Here is a 14,496-nt window from a genome sequence, read left to right as displayed (position 1 = left end):
AGAGACAGCAGCTCCCAGCTGGTATCACCCAGCCAGGGCCCCATGCTGGAGGGGGCGGGATTGCCCTGGAGCTGCAAGGGGCTAGGGCTGAATCGCACCGCTTGGGATCATGCCCCAGGGGGGTGCTAGGCCCCATCACCCCCCCTCCAAGCTGGCATGCCTCCCCACACGCTCAGGCACTCTGGAAGCCGCCTGCTGGCCGGATTTGCTCTAGTGCCTGCACACCAGGCTGGGGTGGGGGAGGTTTTCAGCCGGTGAGGAAGGGGACCCCGGCTCCTCTGGTTGATTTGAGGGCGGGGGGGGGTAGCTGGCCTGGCCTGGGGAGCAGGGGCTGGGGCCAGCGTCCCAGTTCCATCCCAGCCTGCAGGGCATGAGCACGGCCTCTGGGAGGGCCCCGGAAGTGCCAGGTTAGGAGACAGGCTGGTTTACAGGGCAGCTCTCCTGGGCACCGGGTAGGGCTGCTGCCCCAGGACTGGGCGAGCCTGGCACTGGGCATGGCACCGTTCCCAAAGCAACGTCAGCACAGGCAAGCCGCAGCAGAGCCAACTCCTCCCAAACCACGAGGGGGGCCCCCGCCCGTGGCAGCAGCCCAGCTCATGCCGTGGCCTGCGCCACACACCCAGTTCCCTCCCTGGGCACCGAGCCAAGTCCTCCATCTCTCCACCTCCCGATTGGCGCATCTGGCTCCTTTGCCTCTCTTCCCCCTGCAGCCGTCCAGCTCCCTCCTTCCACGCGACACAGGCCAGTCACAGAGCCGCTGTCTGCCAGCCCTGAACAAGGGGCTCGTGTAGGGCACTGCCCTTCTCGACACCTGCTCCAGCACCACGGGGGCGAGGCTCTGTCCTGCAGGGGGTCGGTGTAAAGAGTGTGAGGCTGACATGGCAGGCCCATGGGGCTTGGGCCTTGGCCACTGCAGTGGCCTGACCGACACTGGACCCCTGACTCCTGCCGCTGGGACCCTGTGGGGAGCAAGGAGCTCTGGGCAAGGCAGACAGCACCCTGCACCCCACTGGGGGGGTTGTGTGACTCCCTCGCCCAGCACAGGGCCACAGTCCTACAGAGAAGTCCTGGCCCTGAGCCCATGACAAACTGGACCAGGGCAGGACACCAGGGCGGAGGGGATGGGGCAGGCAGCGGCTCTGGGGGACAGAAGAGAGAGGGCAGCTGTGGGAACAACGGGGTCCTTCTGCTCCCAGAGCTCCTTGTTCAGTGTCAGAAGAAAGTGACTGTCGGTGACTCGCTGTTCCCCCCCCAGCCAAACCACGCTTGGACCCCAGGTGACCTTAGGTTAACCAGGCCAGGGTGCAGGAGCCTGAGGCCAGAGCAGGAGGCCCCAGGGCCTGGCGTCCCCTTTGCTGGTTCTCCACTCGCCATGAACACTGCTCACGGCTGGAGCAGACAAGGAGGAACTAGACCGAGTCCCGGTGCCGGCGGGGTTTGGGGTGCTCAGAGCCTGTGCGCCCGGGAACGACCCCCAGAACCCCGAGAGCTGGAGACGCCCTCGCCGCGGGGTTTTGGGGTGCCCAGGGCCTGTGCGCCCGGGAACGACCCCCGCCTTCGCTGCACCAGCGGGGCTCGCTACGGGCGGGGAGAGCCGGGGCGGGCTGCTGCCCCGTGGGAAGCGCAGGGCCTGGAGGAGAGGACGGAGCCGGGGGACCGGGCGGGAGGTTTCCCTGCCTGGCTGCGCGGTGGCTCTGCGGCTCCTGGCAGCTCTGCGGCCCCGGCTGCGCCACGCAATTCAACCACGGCCCTGGGAGCGACCGCAGCCGGGGAAGGGGGATCGGGGGCGCTGCGGCCCAGCGCGGATCTCCCCGGCCCGCTCCCCTCTCTGGGGGGCAGCCCCACCCCGGCTGAAGATGGCCCCGGCCGGGAGGGAGCAGGAGGGGGGCGGAGCCCGGTGCATTGTGGGCGCCGCCCCATGGCAGCAGGTGAGGGATGAGCCGCGGGAGGGCAGCGGCTCCGGGCGCGGCGCAGGCGGCGGATGCTCCAGCCCGGCTGGCAGGTGGGTCCCGGCGGGGCCGGGGGCCTGGATCGCCGGCGAGGCCCGACCGGGCTGGGACGCAGGGCAGAGACAGCGCCGGGAACCGGCCCCGCGCTTCCTGCAGGTCGGAGCCGCGCCTGGCACGGGCGCTGGAGGGGCCGGGCGCCGCGGGGAGCCGGCTGCGGGGAGCAGGGGCCGGGGCCTGTGCGCGCTGCGCGTGTCTCTGCGCGTACAATGCGCGCTGCGCGTGTCTCTGCGCGTACAATGCGCGCTGCGCAGACGGGCGCCGGGCCGGCCGGGCGTGCAGCCAGCGTGTGTGTGCCTGGCTGCTGGTGTGCACGCGCGCGCGCGCGTGCATTGCACAGCAACAGCAGCATGCGCCTGCATGGGCCGTGTGCGCGCGCATAGACCGTGTGTGTGTGCGTGCAGGGACTGTGTGAGCATGCACTGTATGTGCACGTGTGCAGGGACTGTGTGAGCATGCAGTGTGTGTGCGTGCGTGCGTGCGTGCAGGGACTGTGTGAGCATGCACTGTATGTGCACGTGTGCAGGGACTGTGTGAGCATGCACTGTATGTGCACCTGTGTATGGACCGTGCGTGCATGGACCCTGTGTGCATGTCCATGGACTGAGTGTGCACGTGCCCTGCACATGGTGCACGTTGCACTTCTATACATGCGTGTGCAACGCAAGGCAGGGGGATGCCGCGTGTGTCCTGTTGGCACTCACCGGTGCCATGGGTGAACTGGGGGGTGCGCACGCCCGTGCACGGTGTTTGTTCCTGGGCCGGGCCGGGCCCGCTCTGCTGCAGGCTGGGCTGGTTAGCGTGAGCGCGCTTGCTCTGCGTCAGGCCGGCAGGACTGGTTCTCGGGACAGGGAGGCAACGCGGCACCCAATGTGCACCCCACCCAGGCTGCGAGCGAGCTGAGCTCCCTCCACCCCTTAGGCCCCCCTTCTTCCAGGGCGGGGCTGGGGCCTGCTGCTTGGGCTGCACGCCGAGCACCTCGCTCTGCCTTCGGGCACCGGCCGTGGCAAGTCGGGGTCCCCGCAGCGAGGGTTGAGTAATGAACATATCTGCTCCTCTGCAGCTGGGACCCCACCCTCCCTCCCATCTGAGCTAGCCCTTCCCTGCTGCCCCCAGTGCCGCCGCACCAGCCCACTGGAAACATGGGTCATCCCTGGAGGGGCCTGTCCCTGTGAGCCCTTTCCTCACCCCCCCAGCGAGTCAGCCCTGGGTCCCAGAGTTGGAAAGACAAGGGCTGACTCCCCGTCCTGCCCACCCACCCGCGGCATCGCCAGTGGGGGCTGCCAGCTCCGGGCGCTGGGGGTGTGCTGTGCCCTCCTGCCCAGCTCGAGGGAGCTGGTGGGGAGACGGGCTGAGGAGCTGCCTTGGCTGGGGGTGGGGGATGCCGGCGTTCAGGGCGCCCTCTCCTTGGCAGGCTCAGCTGTGCCATGTCCCTGATGGTGGAGGTCGGTGACGGCCAGGCGGGGAGGATGACGGTGGAGGACATCATCGCCGGCACGCGCCAGGTGGTGAAGGGGCTGGAGGCGCTGCGGAGCGAGAACAGGGGCATCTCACAGCAGCTGCAGGAGACCCTGCTCCAGGGCCATGGGCAGGAGGAGCCCACGGGGAGCCAGGCCCTGGAGCTCCTGGAGGAGAAGCATGACCTCGTCTGCAAGTCCCTGGAGGGGATCGAGCTGGGGCTTGGTGAGGCAAAGGTACGGGCTGGGCTGTGCAGCAGAGGGGCTGCTAACCGGGGAATGGTGTCTGCCAACGGGAGCACTGGCTGTGCTGTGGGGGGCCCTCCCAGCAATTCCAGCCCAGTCTCTCCCTGCAGGGGGCGCTGTGGGGAACAGGGCAGGGGCGGTGGCTGTGAGGGGAGCTCTGGTCTATCCCAGCGACGCTGTCTCCCAGCAGGGGGCGCTGTGGGGAGGGGGGCAGGGATGCTGATTGTGGGGTGGGCTCTGGGTTATCCCAGCTCCAGTGTCTCCCAGCAGGGGGCGCTGTGGGGAGCGGGACAGTGGCTGTGGGGTGGGCTCTGGGTTATCCCAGCTCCGGTGTCTCCCAGCAGGGGGTGCTGTGGGGAGCAGGGCAGTGGCTGTGGGGTGGGCTCTGGGTTATCACAGCTCCAGTGTCTCCCAGCAGGGGGTGCTGTGGGGAGCGGGGCAGGGGTGCTGGCTGGAGTGGGGGGGCTCCTGGCCATCGCAGCCTCTCCCAGCAGTGGGCGCTGCGCTGTCCAGGGACCAGGGCAGGTGGACGGGTTCCCCGCTGACCCGTGCCCTGCCCCGCCCAGATGATGATCGCGCTGTCGTCCCACATCGGGGCGCTGGAGGCTGAGAAGCAGAAGCTGCGGGCGCAGGTGAAGCGGCTCTGCCAGGAGAACCTGTGGCTGCGGGACGAGCTGGCGGGGACCCAGCTGCGGCTGCAGCAGAGCGAGGAGACGGTGGCGCAGCTGGAGGAGGAGAAGAAGCACCTGGAGTTCATGAACCAGCTGAAGCAGTACGACAGCAGGGAGGAGCAGGTGGGGTCTGGACCCAGGTGGGGGAGGAGGGAGCAGAGCAGGTGGGGCCCAGACCCCAGCCAGCGGGAGGAGGGTGTGGAGCATATGGGGCCCTGACCCCCAGCTTGGGGGGAAGACCCTTGGGCTTCCCAGCATCCAGGCCCCTGCTTTGCTGGCTGAAGCCTAACACAGGGAGGGGCCTGGGCCTGGCTGAGATCTCGGTGGTGCATGGGGATAGAGAGAGGGTGGGGGTGGCCGGGGACATGGGTGGGGGGGCCCCGGCATGGCGGGTGCTGGGCTGCGGGGTGTGAGCGCTTGGCCCCACCTGCCTCCCCCCTGTGCCCACAGCTGGAGAAGGACGATGCCCAGGAGCGGAAGGACAGCCTGGCCTCCCTGTTTGCCAGTGACGAGGACGAGCAGCGGCAGGGTAGGTGTGGGGCAGCCCCAGGCAAAGGGGGCTGTGGGCTGCAGACTGTCAGTTCGGGGCTGGCTCGCTGCCCCTGCAGCTCTCTGACTGCACCCCAGGCCTCCTGCTGTCCCCCCAGGGCTGCGGGGGGATCGCTCCATTCTCCCACCAGGCAGCTCCCAGCAGGTCCAATGGGGCTCAGCCCCTCGGGTCTGCCATCAGGGATCAGTGACCCGGCCGCCTGTTCCCACCAGTGCGGTTTAATGGTAACAGTGCGGACAAAGCACCTAGAGAAGGTTTGGACCAGCCTGTCCTGCCCGCCCCACCTGTGCTCCCAGCCCAGCCCACCCACCCACCTGCCCCGGCGTCCCCTGCCTGCCCTCCTGTGGGCCCTGCTGCCCCGTCCCAGCCAAGGCAAGCCCAGCTTCTCCACACAGCTGATAGGAACCCGCGCCGGCCTGAGTCCCCTCTGCCCAGCCCTTCCAGCTCTTGGCAGAGGGGTGGCTCGTCCTGGGCCACTTTCTGGCTGGTTTTCCTCCAGCCACGATCCCGCCCTGAGCCGGCCCAGCTGCGTGGTAATGCCCTGCGGCCAGCCTCCCCACCCGTCACAGAGCAGCCCCATGTCCGCCTCAAACTCGGGGGGGCTCCCAGCCAGATCCCTGGGGAGGGGCGGACGGGCTCCCTTGCAAGCTCCCCACGACGCCCCTGGGCTGCCCACACTGGTGGGGGGCAGTTGCTTCCTGGCACCAAGTGGTTAACGTTTCTACCCCTCCTCCTCCCGCCCTTTTACAGAGCCCCTGCCCCCAGCCTGAGACTGGAGCATCCACCCAGCTCCAGTTGCTGAGTCCAGGATCCTGGGGCAGGGCAGGCGGCCCAGGTGTGAGGGGAGATTTGGGAGGAGGGATGGGGAGCCAGGGGTGAGAGGAGGGTCAGAAGGGGGCCTGGAGGTGTGGAGACCTCTGCTGGCTCAGCCCCATCTGCTGGGGGGGGGCTGGGTGAGGGCGACCCGTGCGGCAGCCCCCTTCATGTGCCCACGGGGTTCTCGCCTCTGCTAGGGGGCCAGGACTGGGGCTCATCCCAGAGCTAATCGGGTGTCGGGGGGGCAGCCTGCCAATGGGGCCTTCACCCCAGCTGTGGTCGGCCCCTGGGGCGGACCCTGGCTCTGTGCCGGCGGGTCGGCCCCATGGCCTTCCCCTCCACCACCCGTGGCTGTGGGAGCCGCAGCTGCCGGGCCGCTGGCTCACGGGTCCCTCTGGGTGTCTCTCCGCAGGCAGCCAGCCGCCGAGGACGGACCTGGCGGCGGTGCAGCAGGGCGGCTACGAGATCCCGGCCCGGCTGCGCACGCTGCACAACCTGGTGATCCAGTACGCCTCGCAGGGGCGCTACGAGGTGGCCGTGCCGCTCTGCAAGCAGGCCCTGGAGGACCTGGAGAAGAGCTCGGGGCACGGCCACCCCGACGTGGCCACCATGCTCAACATCCTGGCGCTGGTGTACAGGTGAGAGGGCCGACGCCCCCTTCCTCCCACCGACACGGTGCCAGCCCTTGCATCCTCCACTCCCTGTCCATGCAGATGCCAGCCCCGGTGCAGCCCCCCCAGGGGCTCGGAGACCCCCCAGCCGGCCATGTGGCAGAGCCCCTTCTGGCACCGAAGGATCCTGGCAGCGCCAGGTGCGGGGAGAGGCCGGCAGAGGCTGGCTCCGTGCGGCTGGCGGCACGTTGGCCCCAGGCTCCCCGCCCTGGGCTGGCTGGTGTCTGGGCTGGGAGCAGGGCCCAGGGAAGTCTAGGGTGGGCCAGGCTCCCCGGCGACACCGCTGCCATCTGCCCTGCTGCAGGGACCAGAACAAGTACAAGGAGGCCACGGACCTGCTGAACGACGCGCTGGACATCCGGGAGCAGACCCTGGGCGTGGAGCACCCAGCGGTGAGTGCTGGGGGGAGGCTCCTGGGGCTCTACCTTGGATCAGAAACCCTGGGACCGTGCTTGAAAGGGGGGACCCACCAACCCCCAGCCAGGTGGTTCTTGGGTGGGTCCGGCAGGGTTTCCAGGCACAGGCCCTGAATCCTTCTCTGGAGAGACGGGTCCGGCGCCAGCCAGTGCCCACAGGGCAGCGTTTCCAAGCCAGGAGCGGCCCCTCACCTGTCTCAAAGCTGCCCCCCAGCCGCTAGCCCCCCGTCCTGCTCCCCATAGGGCCCCCTGCTGAAAGGAGCAGGAGTAGCCAGCCACGCTCCCCCCATAGCCGGTGCTCCTGCCCCCTCCCCACAGCGCCCCATGCTAGGAGAGCCCAGGCTGGAGGGGAGTATTTGGGGGAAGGGATGCTGCTCGGGGGAAGCGGGGCGCGTGTCCGCCTTTGTGCGTCTGGGCCCTAACGCCGCCCCCTCCCCCGGCAGGTAGCCGCCACCCTGAATAACCTGGCCGTGCTGTACGGGAAGCGGGGCAAGTACAAGGAGGCGGAGCCGCTCTGCAAGCGGGCGCTGGAGATCCGCGAGAAGGTAACGCCGCCCTTACGGGCACTGGCCTGGCTCTGCCACACGCTGCCGGGCACGGGCCCTCTGCCTGGCGCCGGTGGCACAGGGGCCGGGCCGTCCCTGACGCTCGCCCTCCCCCCTCCCCCCGGGCAGGTCCTGGGCACCACCCACCCCGACGTGGCCAAGCAGCTCAACAACCTGGCACTGCTGTGCCAGAACCAGGGCAAGTTCGAGGAGGTGGAGCGCTACTACGCGCGGGCGCTGCGCATCTACGAGAGCCGGCTGGGCCCCGACGACCCCAACGTGGCCAAGACCAAGAATAACCTGGTGAAGGGGGGCCTGGAGGGAGGGGTGGAGGTGCTAGGGAGGGGGGAAGGGCCATGGGGGCCGCTGTCAGAGCCTTGGCCCCGTCTCCAGGCTGGGGCGGCTGTGGGGTCCCCCCCCCCCCCGCAGGGCTGGCAGATCCGCAATCGCGGTGTGTATGGGTGGCGCTGCAAGGGAAGGGTTTAACTGCGCCTGCCCCCCCCAGCCTGACCTATAGGGGAGGGGAGATCCGGCCCCAGGGCCAGCAGGGGCAGGGGTCCCATTGGAAGCACCCCCCTGTAACTGAGGGCTACCTCCCGCTAACGCTCCCCCTCCCACCAGGCCTCCTCCTACCTGAAGCAGGGCAAGTACCAGCAGGCGGAGGAGCTGTACAAGGAGATCCTCACCTCGCATGATGAGCTGGCCGCTGCCCGACACGGTAAAGCCGCTCAGCTCCTCGGGGGCGTGGGACTGATGGGGGGCAGGGCCGAGCTGTGTGCAGGCCGGGGGGAGCGGGGCCCAGGGGACTCGCTGCCTTTCCCTGGGGCAGGGCTAATGCCAGGGGACAGGGGCTTTACATCATCTCCTCTCTCCTCCAGGTGAGGCCAGAGCCGGCGGGAGCGGGGCTGACCCCCTGAGCCAGGTAAGCGCAGGGCGGAGTTGGGAGAGGGCTGCCCCGGCCAGGACCCCTCTTGGTGACAGGCCCCGGGAAGCTGGGTTTGCACGGGGGCCAGCTGGCCGGGGAAGCCAGGCGAGGAGAGGGACCCTCTCCTCCGCGGAGCTCTGCCCACCCCAGCTCCGCTGTCTCCCTCAGGACCCCACGGGCAGCCTGCACCGGAGCAGCTCCTTCTCCAAGCTGCGGGAGTCCATCCGGCGCGGCAGCGAGAAACTCGTCTCCCGGCTGAAAGGGGAGAACGTCCGGACTCTCCCCTCCAACCCTGGGTAAGGGGCTCCTCTGCCCAGCCCCCCACCCCCGAAGCTGGCCGCAGGAGCGGCCCACCGAGGCTGTGTACCAAGGGGACCCCAACTCCCTGCTCCACCAGCCCCCCACGTCCTTTCCCGAGTCACCGCTGCCTGGTGCACCCTCCCACCCCTTCACGGGCTTGGTTCTCACAGACACACCTGCCTTAAGTGCCCGCTGGCCCTGGGAGGCAGCTGCCCCTGCCAGCTCCTCTCTGAACAGCTGACCTGGCCTGGCCCTAGTTACTGCCCCCCTTCTGGGGCATCTGGGAGGGGTCCGGAGCAGAGCCCTGCAGGCCCCCACCCTACATGCCCCAGTGGGCGACTGTTCCCCCCCTTCCCAGTTATTTCTGATCTAGCCCTTTATTCTGTGTCTGATCCATTCCGCAGGGGGGCCCCTGGTGCGGCAGCTTCCCGGGGAGGGTGGGGGGACCTGTCACACTCCTACCGGCCTCTGGCTGTGTTCGGCCAGGGGTCCCCTCCGGCGGGCAGCGCTCATTGGTCCCACTGGCACCACGGCTGTAGCAGCAGTGTGCTGGATGGCCCTGTCCCAGGGTGGAGCGAGGGCAGGCTGAGGACGTGATGCCCTCCTGCCTGGCTTCTCACCTGGCTCTCTCCTGCAGGATGAAACGCGCCAGCTCCTTGAACGTCCTGCACGTGGGTGAGAGGCCAGGGCGGCCAGCGGCTCCCCCCACGGTGAGAACGGGGCCTGTGACGCTCAGCCCTGACCCCAGGGGAAGCTGCAGCTGCTGCCTGGTGGGGCCCGCTGGCTGCAAACCCAGGCCCAGTGGGGAGCCAGGCAGCAGGGTTCCCGCCCCCCTTAATTCCCTGCCTTCACTCTCCGCAGGTACCCAGCAGGAGCCTAGCCGAGGCTCGGGCCCTGAGCTCCAGCAGCCAGAACCTCTCCCCCAGCGGCTCCCTCTCCAGTGCGGGCTGAGGCTGGTGAACACTAGTATGACGAGGCCAGCTGGCCTCTCAGCTCTGCTTGCTGCCAGCCCCCATGTCTCCCCCCCTCCCACCTGAACGTTACCCCCCCCGGGAGCAGAGTGCACAGAGCAAGGGGTGCTGCTGGCAGCAGCCCAGCCAGCGCCCGCGTCGGACCGCCCTGGATGCAGTGAAGGGGCCTCCTTCACCCAGGAGATGAAGCCGCTCTCTTTCTCAGGAAGTCCCCCGGCTCCAGCAGGGGGTCCTGCATCTGCTGCCTTAACTGCCCCCTAGACTGCCCCCGCCCAGGCTGGCGCCCATGGGGCCGGGGCTGGCTATTTATTCTATTTATAGGCCGTGGTAGGTGAGTGCAGAACAGGCACAAAGTGAATAAAGGTGGTTGGTGACGGCTGGCTCCGTGTCTGTGGCAGGGCTCCACCCCCGGCCCCCCGTTACCACCCAAGCCAGAGTGCCCCTCCCCAGAGGTGTAGCAGGTGCAGGGGCCTGGGCTCAGGCTGATGGAGGGGGCACAGCAAATTGCCCCTGGCTGGGCTGGGGGACGGCCCCACTCCTGGGTGGCAGTGATGCAGGGCTGACTCCACAGCACACGGGCTCCGTCCCGCCAGGACACACGCTTGTTCTTTATTGCCGTGCCCCAGACAGTCATTTTCAGGTATAAAAGCCGGTGTCCCACCCTGGCTGCAGGGCCAGCAGCTGCAGCCAGCCTCCAGCCCCGCGTCGGTGCATGGGGTGGGCCCCGCTCACACCTGGTGCGCGATCTGCTCGATCTTGTGGAGCATCTCCTCGGACTGCAGCTGCTCCAGCGTCAGCAGAGACAGGCCCAGCTGGTCCTCCTGCCAAAACCACACAGCCTGTGAGAGCAGGGCCCAGGCCGGCACCCCAGCCCCAGGGGACACGCTGCAGCAGGCTGGACTGAGGCTGCAGCCTCTCTCCCTCCCTGCTCCAGGGCAGTGGAGCCCCGGACTACAACAGGAGGGACAGGAAGCATCCCACTGCCACCAGCCCAGGCTCACCTTGTGGAAGGGCTGGGCCATCTGGCGCAGGAAGTACTTTGCCACCTGGATGGCCTCGTCCACAGTGAGGTTGAGGTTGGCGTCCGTGATGTGCTCCTGGATCCAGCGTGGCAGCTTCCCCCGCTTGTCTGCCCGGGCAAAACGCTGCCGACAAGAGAGACCCAAGCTGGCCAAACGAGCCTGAGCCATGGGGCCACCTCCCACCCCAGCATGCCATCTCCCCCTCGGCCCATCTTGGTTTTCCTGGCTCACAGGGGCGTGCGCCTGCGTTTCACCATGGTCCACCCAGGGAGGTGAGGGGGGGGTTAGCAGGCTGGAGCCCCTGGGGAGATCAGACTCATGGTCCCGCGTGAAGCCTGCTCAGCAGCGGTCACTGTCCTGCCCCATCCGCCCACGCACCTTGTCTGCGAAGATCAGGAGCCCGTAGTCCGTCTTGCCGCGGATGGCCCGGCCCACGCACTGCGCCGCGTGCCGCATGGCGTCGAACGTCAGGAAGTCGTTCTCCTTAATCTGGAACTGAGCGCGCAGGTACTCCAGCCGCGCCTGGCAGGGAGCAAGAGGGGGATTGTGGCGCACACAGCGCCCCGCTATGGTGGGGTGGACAGGCAGGCTCCTAGGATGCAGGGCTCCTGGTATCGGCCTCAGATTCAGGGAACAGCAGGGCAGGGACCCCGTCCTGCATTCACACCTGTTCTCTGCCCCAGCAGGGCCCTGCAGGTCAATCCCCCACCCCTCCACATCCCATCCCAGGGCCAGGTCCCGCCCACACCCAGCATGTACTGGGCCATGGCAGCAGGTCCAAGTCCACCAGGACAAAGCGGTGGTGAAGGCTTATCCTCCCACCCCAGGGCGGTGCCTGCTCCCCCTCCCTGGCTCACCTTGAGGATGCGGCTCTGGGTGTAGACGTAAGGCACACCGAACATAATCACAGCTCTCCCGTAGTGGTGCACTGCAGGAGCAGAGCAGAGCAGGGGTCAGGCTGCTGCCCCGGCTCACGCCACCCTAGGACGCTGCCCCCTGGCCTGTGGTCAAGAGCCCAGCACAACCTATTTACGGCCAGTGAGAGACAGGATAGGAACCAGGCCAGCTGGGCTGTGGGCAGGGCCTTGCCCGCCGGGCTCTGCCGTCAGCACAGAGGGCGAGCGCTGCAGGGAGCCGGCAATACCTGGGGGCTCTGCCCCACACGAAATGTACCTGACGGGAGCAGGAAGAGCTGGGCTCAGCTCAGCATTACCCACCGTGCCGCCCCCCCCATGCAAAGGGGGAGCCCCGTGCAGGGCTCTGGTGGCGTGAGCTGAACAAGTGCTGCACCCCGGCCGCCCCCCACCCCCTCCTTCCAGCAGGGCGGCTGGGGCAGGCAGCGGATCGGATCCCCAACACGCAAACTCACCGAAGTCGATGCCTTCGGACACCTTTCCCCTGGCCACGGACAGCAGGATGGCTCCCCGCCCGTTCTCGCAGGCCTGTGTGCAAAGAGGGGTCACGCCGGGCCGGGCCCCCTCCGGCAGTGCTCGGCAATGGGCCCCACCACTCCCCCGGGCCCCGGCCTATGCTGGGAGCCCATCTGGGCACTGGGGGGAGCCAGGGCGAGGCCAGGAGTGGGCACAGCCCTTCCATCTTCCTGCAGTTTCAGCCCAGGAGTCTCCCACCGCCCATTTGGGTCGCAGCCCAGGCTGGCTGCTGCTTTTCAGCGCAGCGGGGAGCGAGCTTCCCTTCTTCCCCCCCCCCGCCATGCCTGGGATCCCAAGCACGCACCGATGGTGGAAAACGGTCACACTGGGAGCGCCCTGGCCCTCCAGCAGGGCAGGGATCAGCCGGCCTGGGTGCTGCAGAAGAACCAGCATTGATGCAACCAACCCAGCACAGGGAGCTGGTTCCCTGGCACCAGGCAGGCGATCTCCTCACTAGCTGGGCGGCCCCGCTCCATCCCTCCCTGCAGCCCGTCGCCCAGCCCCAGCACCAAGGGCTGGGTGGAGTGCCCCTCCGCCCTGGCACAGCGCCCACCTCCTGGTACTTCTCCAGCGCCATGCTGGTCTCAGCCCCGTCCTGTGTCTCGATGAAGATGAGCTTGTTGCGCTGGATGTTTTCTAGGATGCCCTGTGGGGAGAGGGGCAGCTGCCTGGGTCAGACGCAAGGGCTGGGAGCCACGACAGGGCCGAGTGCGGGTTCTGGTCCCGTTCCCGGCTTCGGACACAGAGGTCTCAGCGGAAAAGCTACTAGGCTGCTGGGTGGGGGCTGCGGCAGCTGGACATGGGCAGCTCTGCTGTGTCACAGCCACGTGAAAGCTGGTCCAGGTTGGAGACCGAACCAGACGGCAGGTCCTGCCGCGGGCCCCAGCACCCCCACTCCCCAGGGGCCCTGGGGCTCCTCCCTGCCAGAAGGGTAAATGAGGAGGCAGGAGGGAATATCCCGCAGGGGAGGCCAGACCCTTCCCTTCCCAGCTTTCTCAGAGGGGGATGCAACCAGCACATGCCTGGAAGGGTGCGGCCTGAAGCCGCCTCACCCAGGGAACAGGCTGGAGGAGCTGACGGAGGGCTCCCAATAACCCCTTCCCCTGACGCCAGGCAGGTCCAGGAGAGGATATAGGTGGCAATGAGCTGGGAGAGAAACTGATCCCACAGGGATTCGCTGCAGCTCAGCATCCGGCCAGGGCCAGAGCTCAGGATGAATCTACCAACTCCTGCCCAGAGTTTGTGGTGTTAACACAATCCAGCCTAGGAATCCCCCACCGCGGCGCGGTGCTTGCTCTGCCAGCATCCCCACGGCTCACACCCTGCCCTGTGGGCTCCATGCCACTGCCTGCCCTGCGTTTCCAGACACACGGGCTGGGCTGCTTTCACAGGGCCGTGGCAGCAGCGGGCACGGACAACCCTGAGATTCCGGACAGCGAAGCGGTGCAGGGAAATCCCTTGTGATCGCTTCCCAGACAGCAGCACGCAGGGTCCCCCAGCCCACTCCCCTTTTCCTGCCAGGAACCACAGACCCAGCCGCTCCAGCGGCAACCGGGCCCAACCTCAGGGCCCTCTGCATCGCGCCGAGGGGGGTCCCCCGCCCACACGCACCTGCTCGTACCACGAGGCCACGATGTTCTCCATGTACTGATAGCTGGTGAAGAAGGCCACGATCCCGTCGGGCACGATCGCAGACATCTCCAACAGCAGGTTGCCGTAGTTTCGGATCACAGCTGCCAACGGGCAGAGAGGGGCTCGTGGGTCCAGCGCCGAGGGGGGGGGGTTAACACCCACGGGCAGCAAGACCCCCAGCTTGGTCACACCACACAGCACCGGGGGGGGGGGGGGGGGGGGGGGGAATCAGCGCCCGCTGCCCAGCTCGCTCATGGGGGCACATGGCACAGACCATCCCTACAGCCTGCTGAGGAAGGAACCCCCCATCCTGGCACAGCGGCTCCTGGCAGAACAGGGGGAGCCGGCTGCCGCTATGCCCCCAGCAATGGCTCCCACAGCCCAGGACGTGCTGGGGGACCCCAACTCCGCCCCCAGGGCCAAGGCAGAGGAGAGCTGCGGGGAGCCCCTCTGGCAGGGCAGCCTCCAAAACCTGGCCAGAGAAGAGGCGGGGTTAACACCCCCCCTTCTCATCCTGCAGGTGACTCCAGGGAGAGCCCATGCCTCAGGGGGGCGCCCCCACCCTCCCCCCACCCAGCTAACGCTCGGTAGCAGCCCTACCAATGTCCTCGCGGGTCTCGAACTTGGAGCTAATGGCCACCTGGTCATTTCCTCGCCCCACAATCTGAAAGGAAAACGGGACGCTGGCAAGTGGGCCCCGGCACGGAGCAGAGCTGGGCACAGCTGCTCAGGAGCTGCCCCCCAGAGGTGCCCAGCAACTACCCAGACAGGGGGGAGCATGTGGGTCTCAGCAGCCCAGCCCAGTCCCCCCGCCCAGGCACAGCCCCCTGCAGCTCCC

At 68.1% G+C, this 14,496-nt stretch overlaps 2 protein-coding genes across 5 annotated transcripts in view; one reads left to right on the top strand and one right to left on the bottom strand.

Annotated features, from left to right (window-relative positions):
* Positions 1 to 1,313: 1,313 nt before the first annotated feature.
* KLC3 (kinesin light chain 3) lies at positions 1,314 to 10,211 on the top strand. 2 transcript variants are annotated; one of them, XM_067556512.1, is made up of 13 exons: positions 1,314 to 2,002; positions 3,421 to 3,700; positions 4,276 to 4,503; positions 4,831 to 4,909; positions 6,159 to 6,384; positions 6,722 to 6,809; positions 7,277 to 7,378; positions 7,508 to 7,681; positions 8,000 to 8,096; positions 8,257 to 8,300; positions 8,472 to 8,599; positions 9,241 to 9,313; positions 9,465 to 10,211. In XM_067556512.1, the coding sequence occupies exons 1-13, from the start codon at positions 1,857 to 1,859 to the stop codon at positions 9,552 to 9,554; spliced, it is 1,755 nt and encodes a 584-aa protein (XP_067412613.1). In that variant the 5' UTR covers positions 1,314 to 1,856; the 3' UTR covers positions 9,555 to 10,211. The 2 variants fall into 2 exon arrangements, with proteins under 2 accessions (XP_067412613.1, XP_067412614.1); XM_067556513.1 differs by having other exon boundaries at positions 1,896 to 1,928.
* The window catches only part of ERCC2 (ERCC excision repair 2, TFIIH core complex helicase subunit), a 20,007-nt gene continuing 15,658 nt past the window's right edge, over positions 10,148 to 14,496 (bottom strand). For 2 of the 3 annotated variants that reach the window (XM_067556494.1, XM_067556493.1), the window contains exons 16-23: positions 14,259 to 14,322; positions 13,638 to 13,759; positions 12,580 to 12,672; positions 11,966 to 12,038; positions 11,454 to 11,524; positions 10,975 to 11,118; positions 10,576 to 10,719; positions 10,148 to 10,395 (exon numbers count right to left, since the gene is read on the bottom strand). In XM_067556494.1, the coding sequence (XP_067412595.1) occupies positions 10,303 to 10,395; positions 10,576 to 10,719; positions 10,975 to 11,118; positions 11,454 to 11,524; positions 11,966 to 12,038; positions 12,580 to 12,672; positions 13,638 to 13,759; positions 14,259 to 14,322 (804 nt within the window). In that variant the 3' untranslated portion in view covers positions 10,148 to 10,302. Of the gene's footprint in view, positions 10,396 to 10,575; positions 10,720 to 10,974; positions 11,119 to 11,453; positions 11,525 to 11,965; positions 12,039 to 12,579; positions 12,673 to 13,635; positions 13,760 to 14,258; positions 14,323 to 14,496 lie in introns of those variants that run through there. The other variant, XM_067556495.1, reaches the window with a different exon arrangement.

Source organism: Emydura macquarii, unplaced genomic scaffold, assembly GCF_026122565.2.
Source record: "Emydura macquarii macquarii isolate MOO-44397 ecotype Brisbane River unplaced genomic scaffold, CSIRO-AGI_Emac_v2 contig_1790, whole genome shotgun sequence".
NCBI lineage: Eukaryota > Metazoa > Chordata > Testudines > Chelidae > Emydura > Emydura macquarii.
The sequence above is the reverse complement of the archived record's forward strand: the minus strand, read 5'-3'. Positions and strand labels throughout refer to the sequence as shown.

Excerpts from the sequence above, each read along its gene's own strand:
- KLC3 (XM_067556512.1), top strand. The coding sequence starts at position 1,857 with ATGGCCCCGGCCGGGAGGGAGCAGGAGGGGGGCGGAGCCCGGTGCATT. Across the intron at positions 4,504-4,830 it reads ACGACAGCAGGGAGGAGCAG|CTGGAGAAGGACGATGCCCA; the intron begins GTGGGGTCTGGA and ends CTGTGCCCACAG. Across the intron at positions 4,910-6,158 it reads CGAGGACGAGCAGCGGCAGG|GCAGCCAGCCGCCGAGGACG; the intron begins GTAGGTGTGGGG and ends GTCTCTCCGCAG.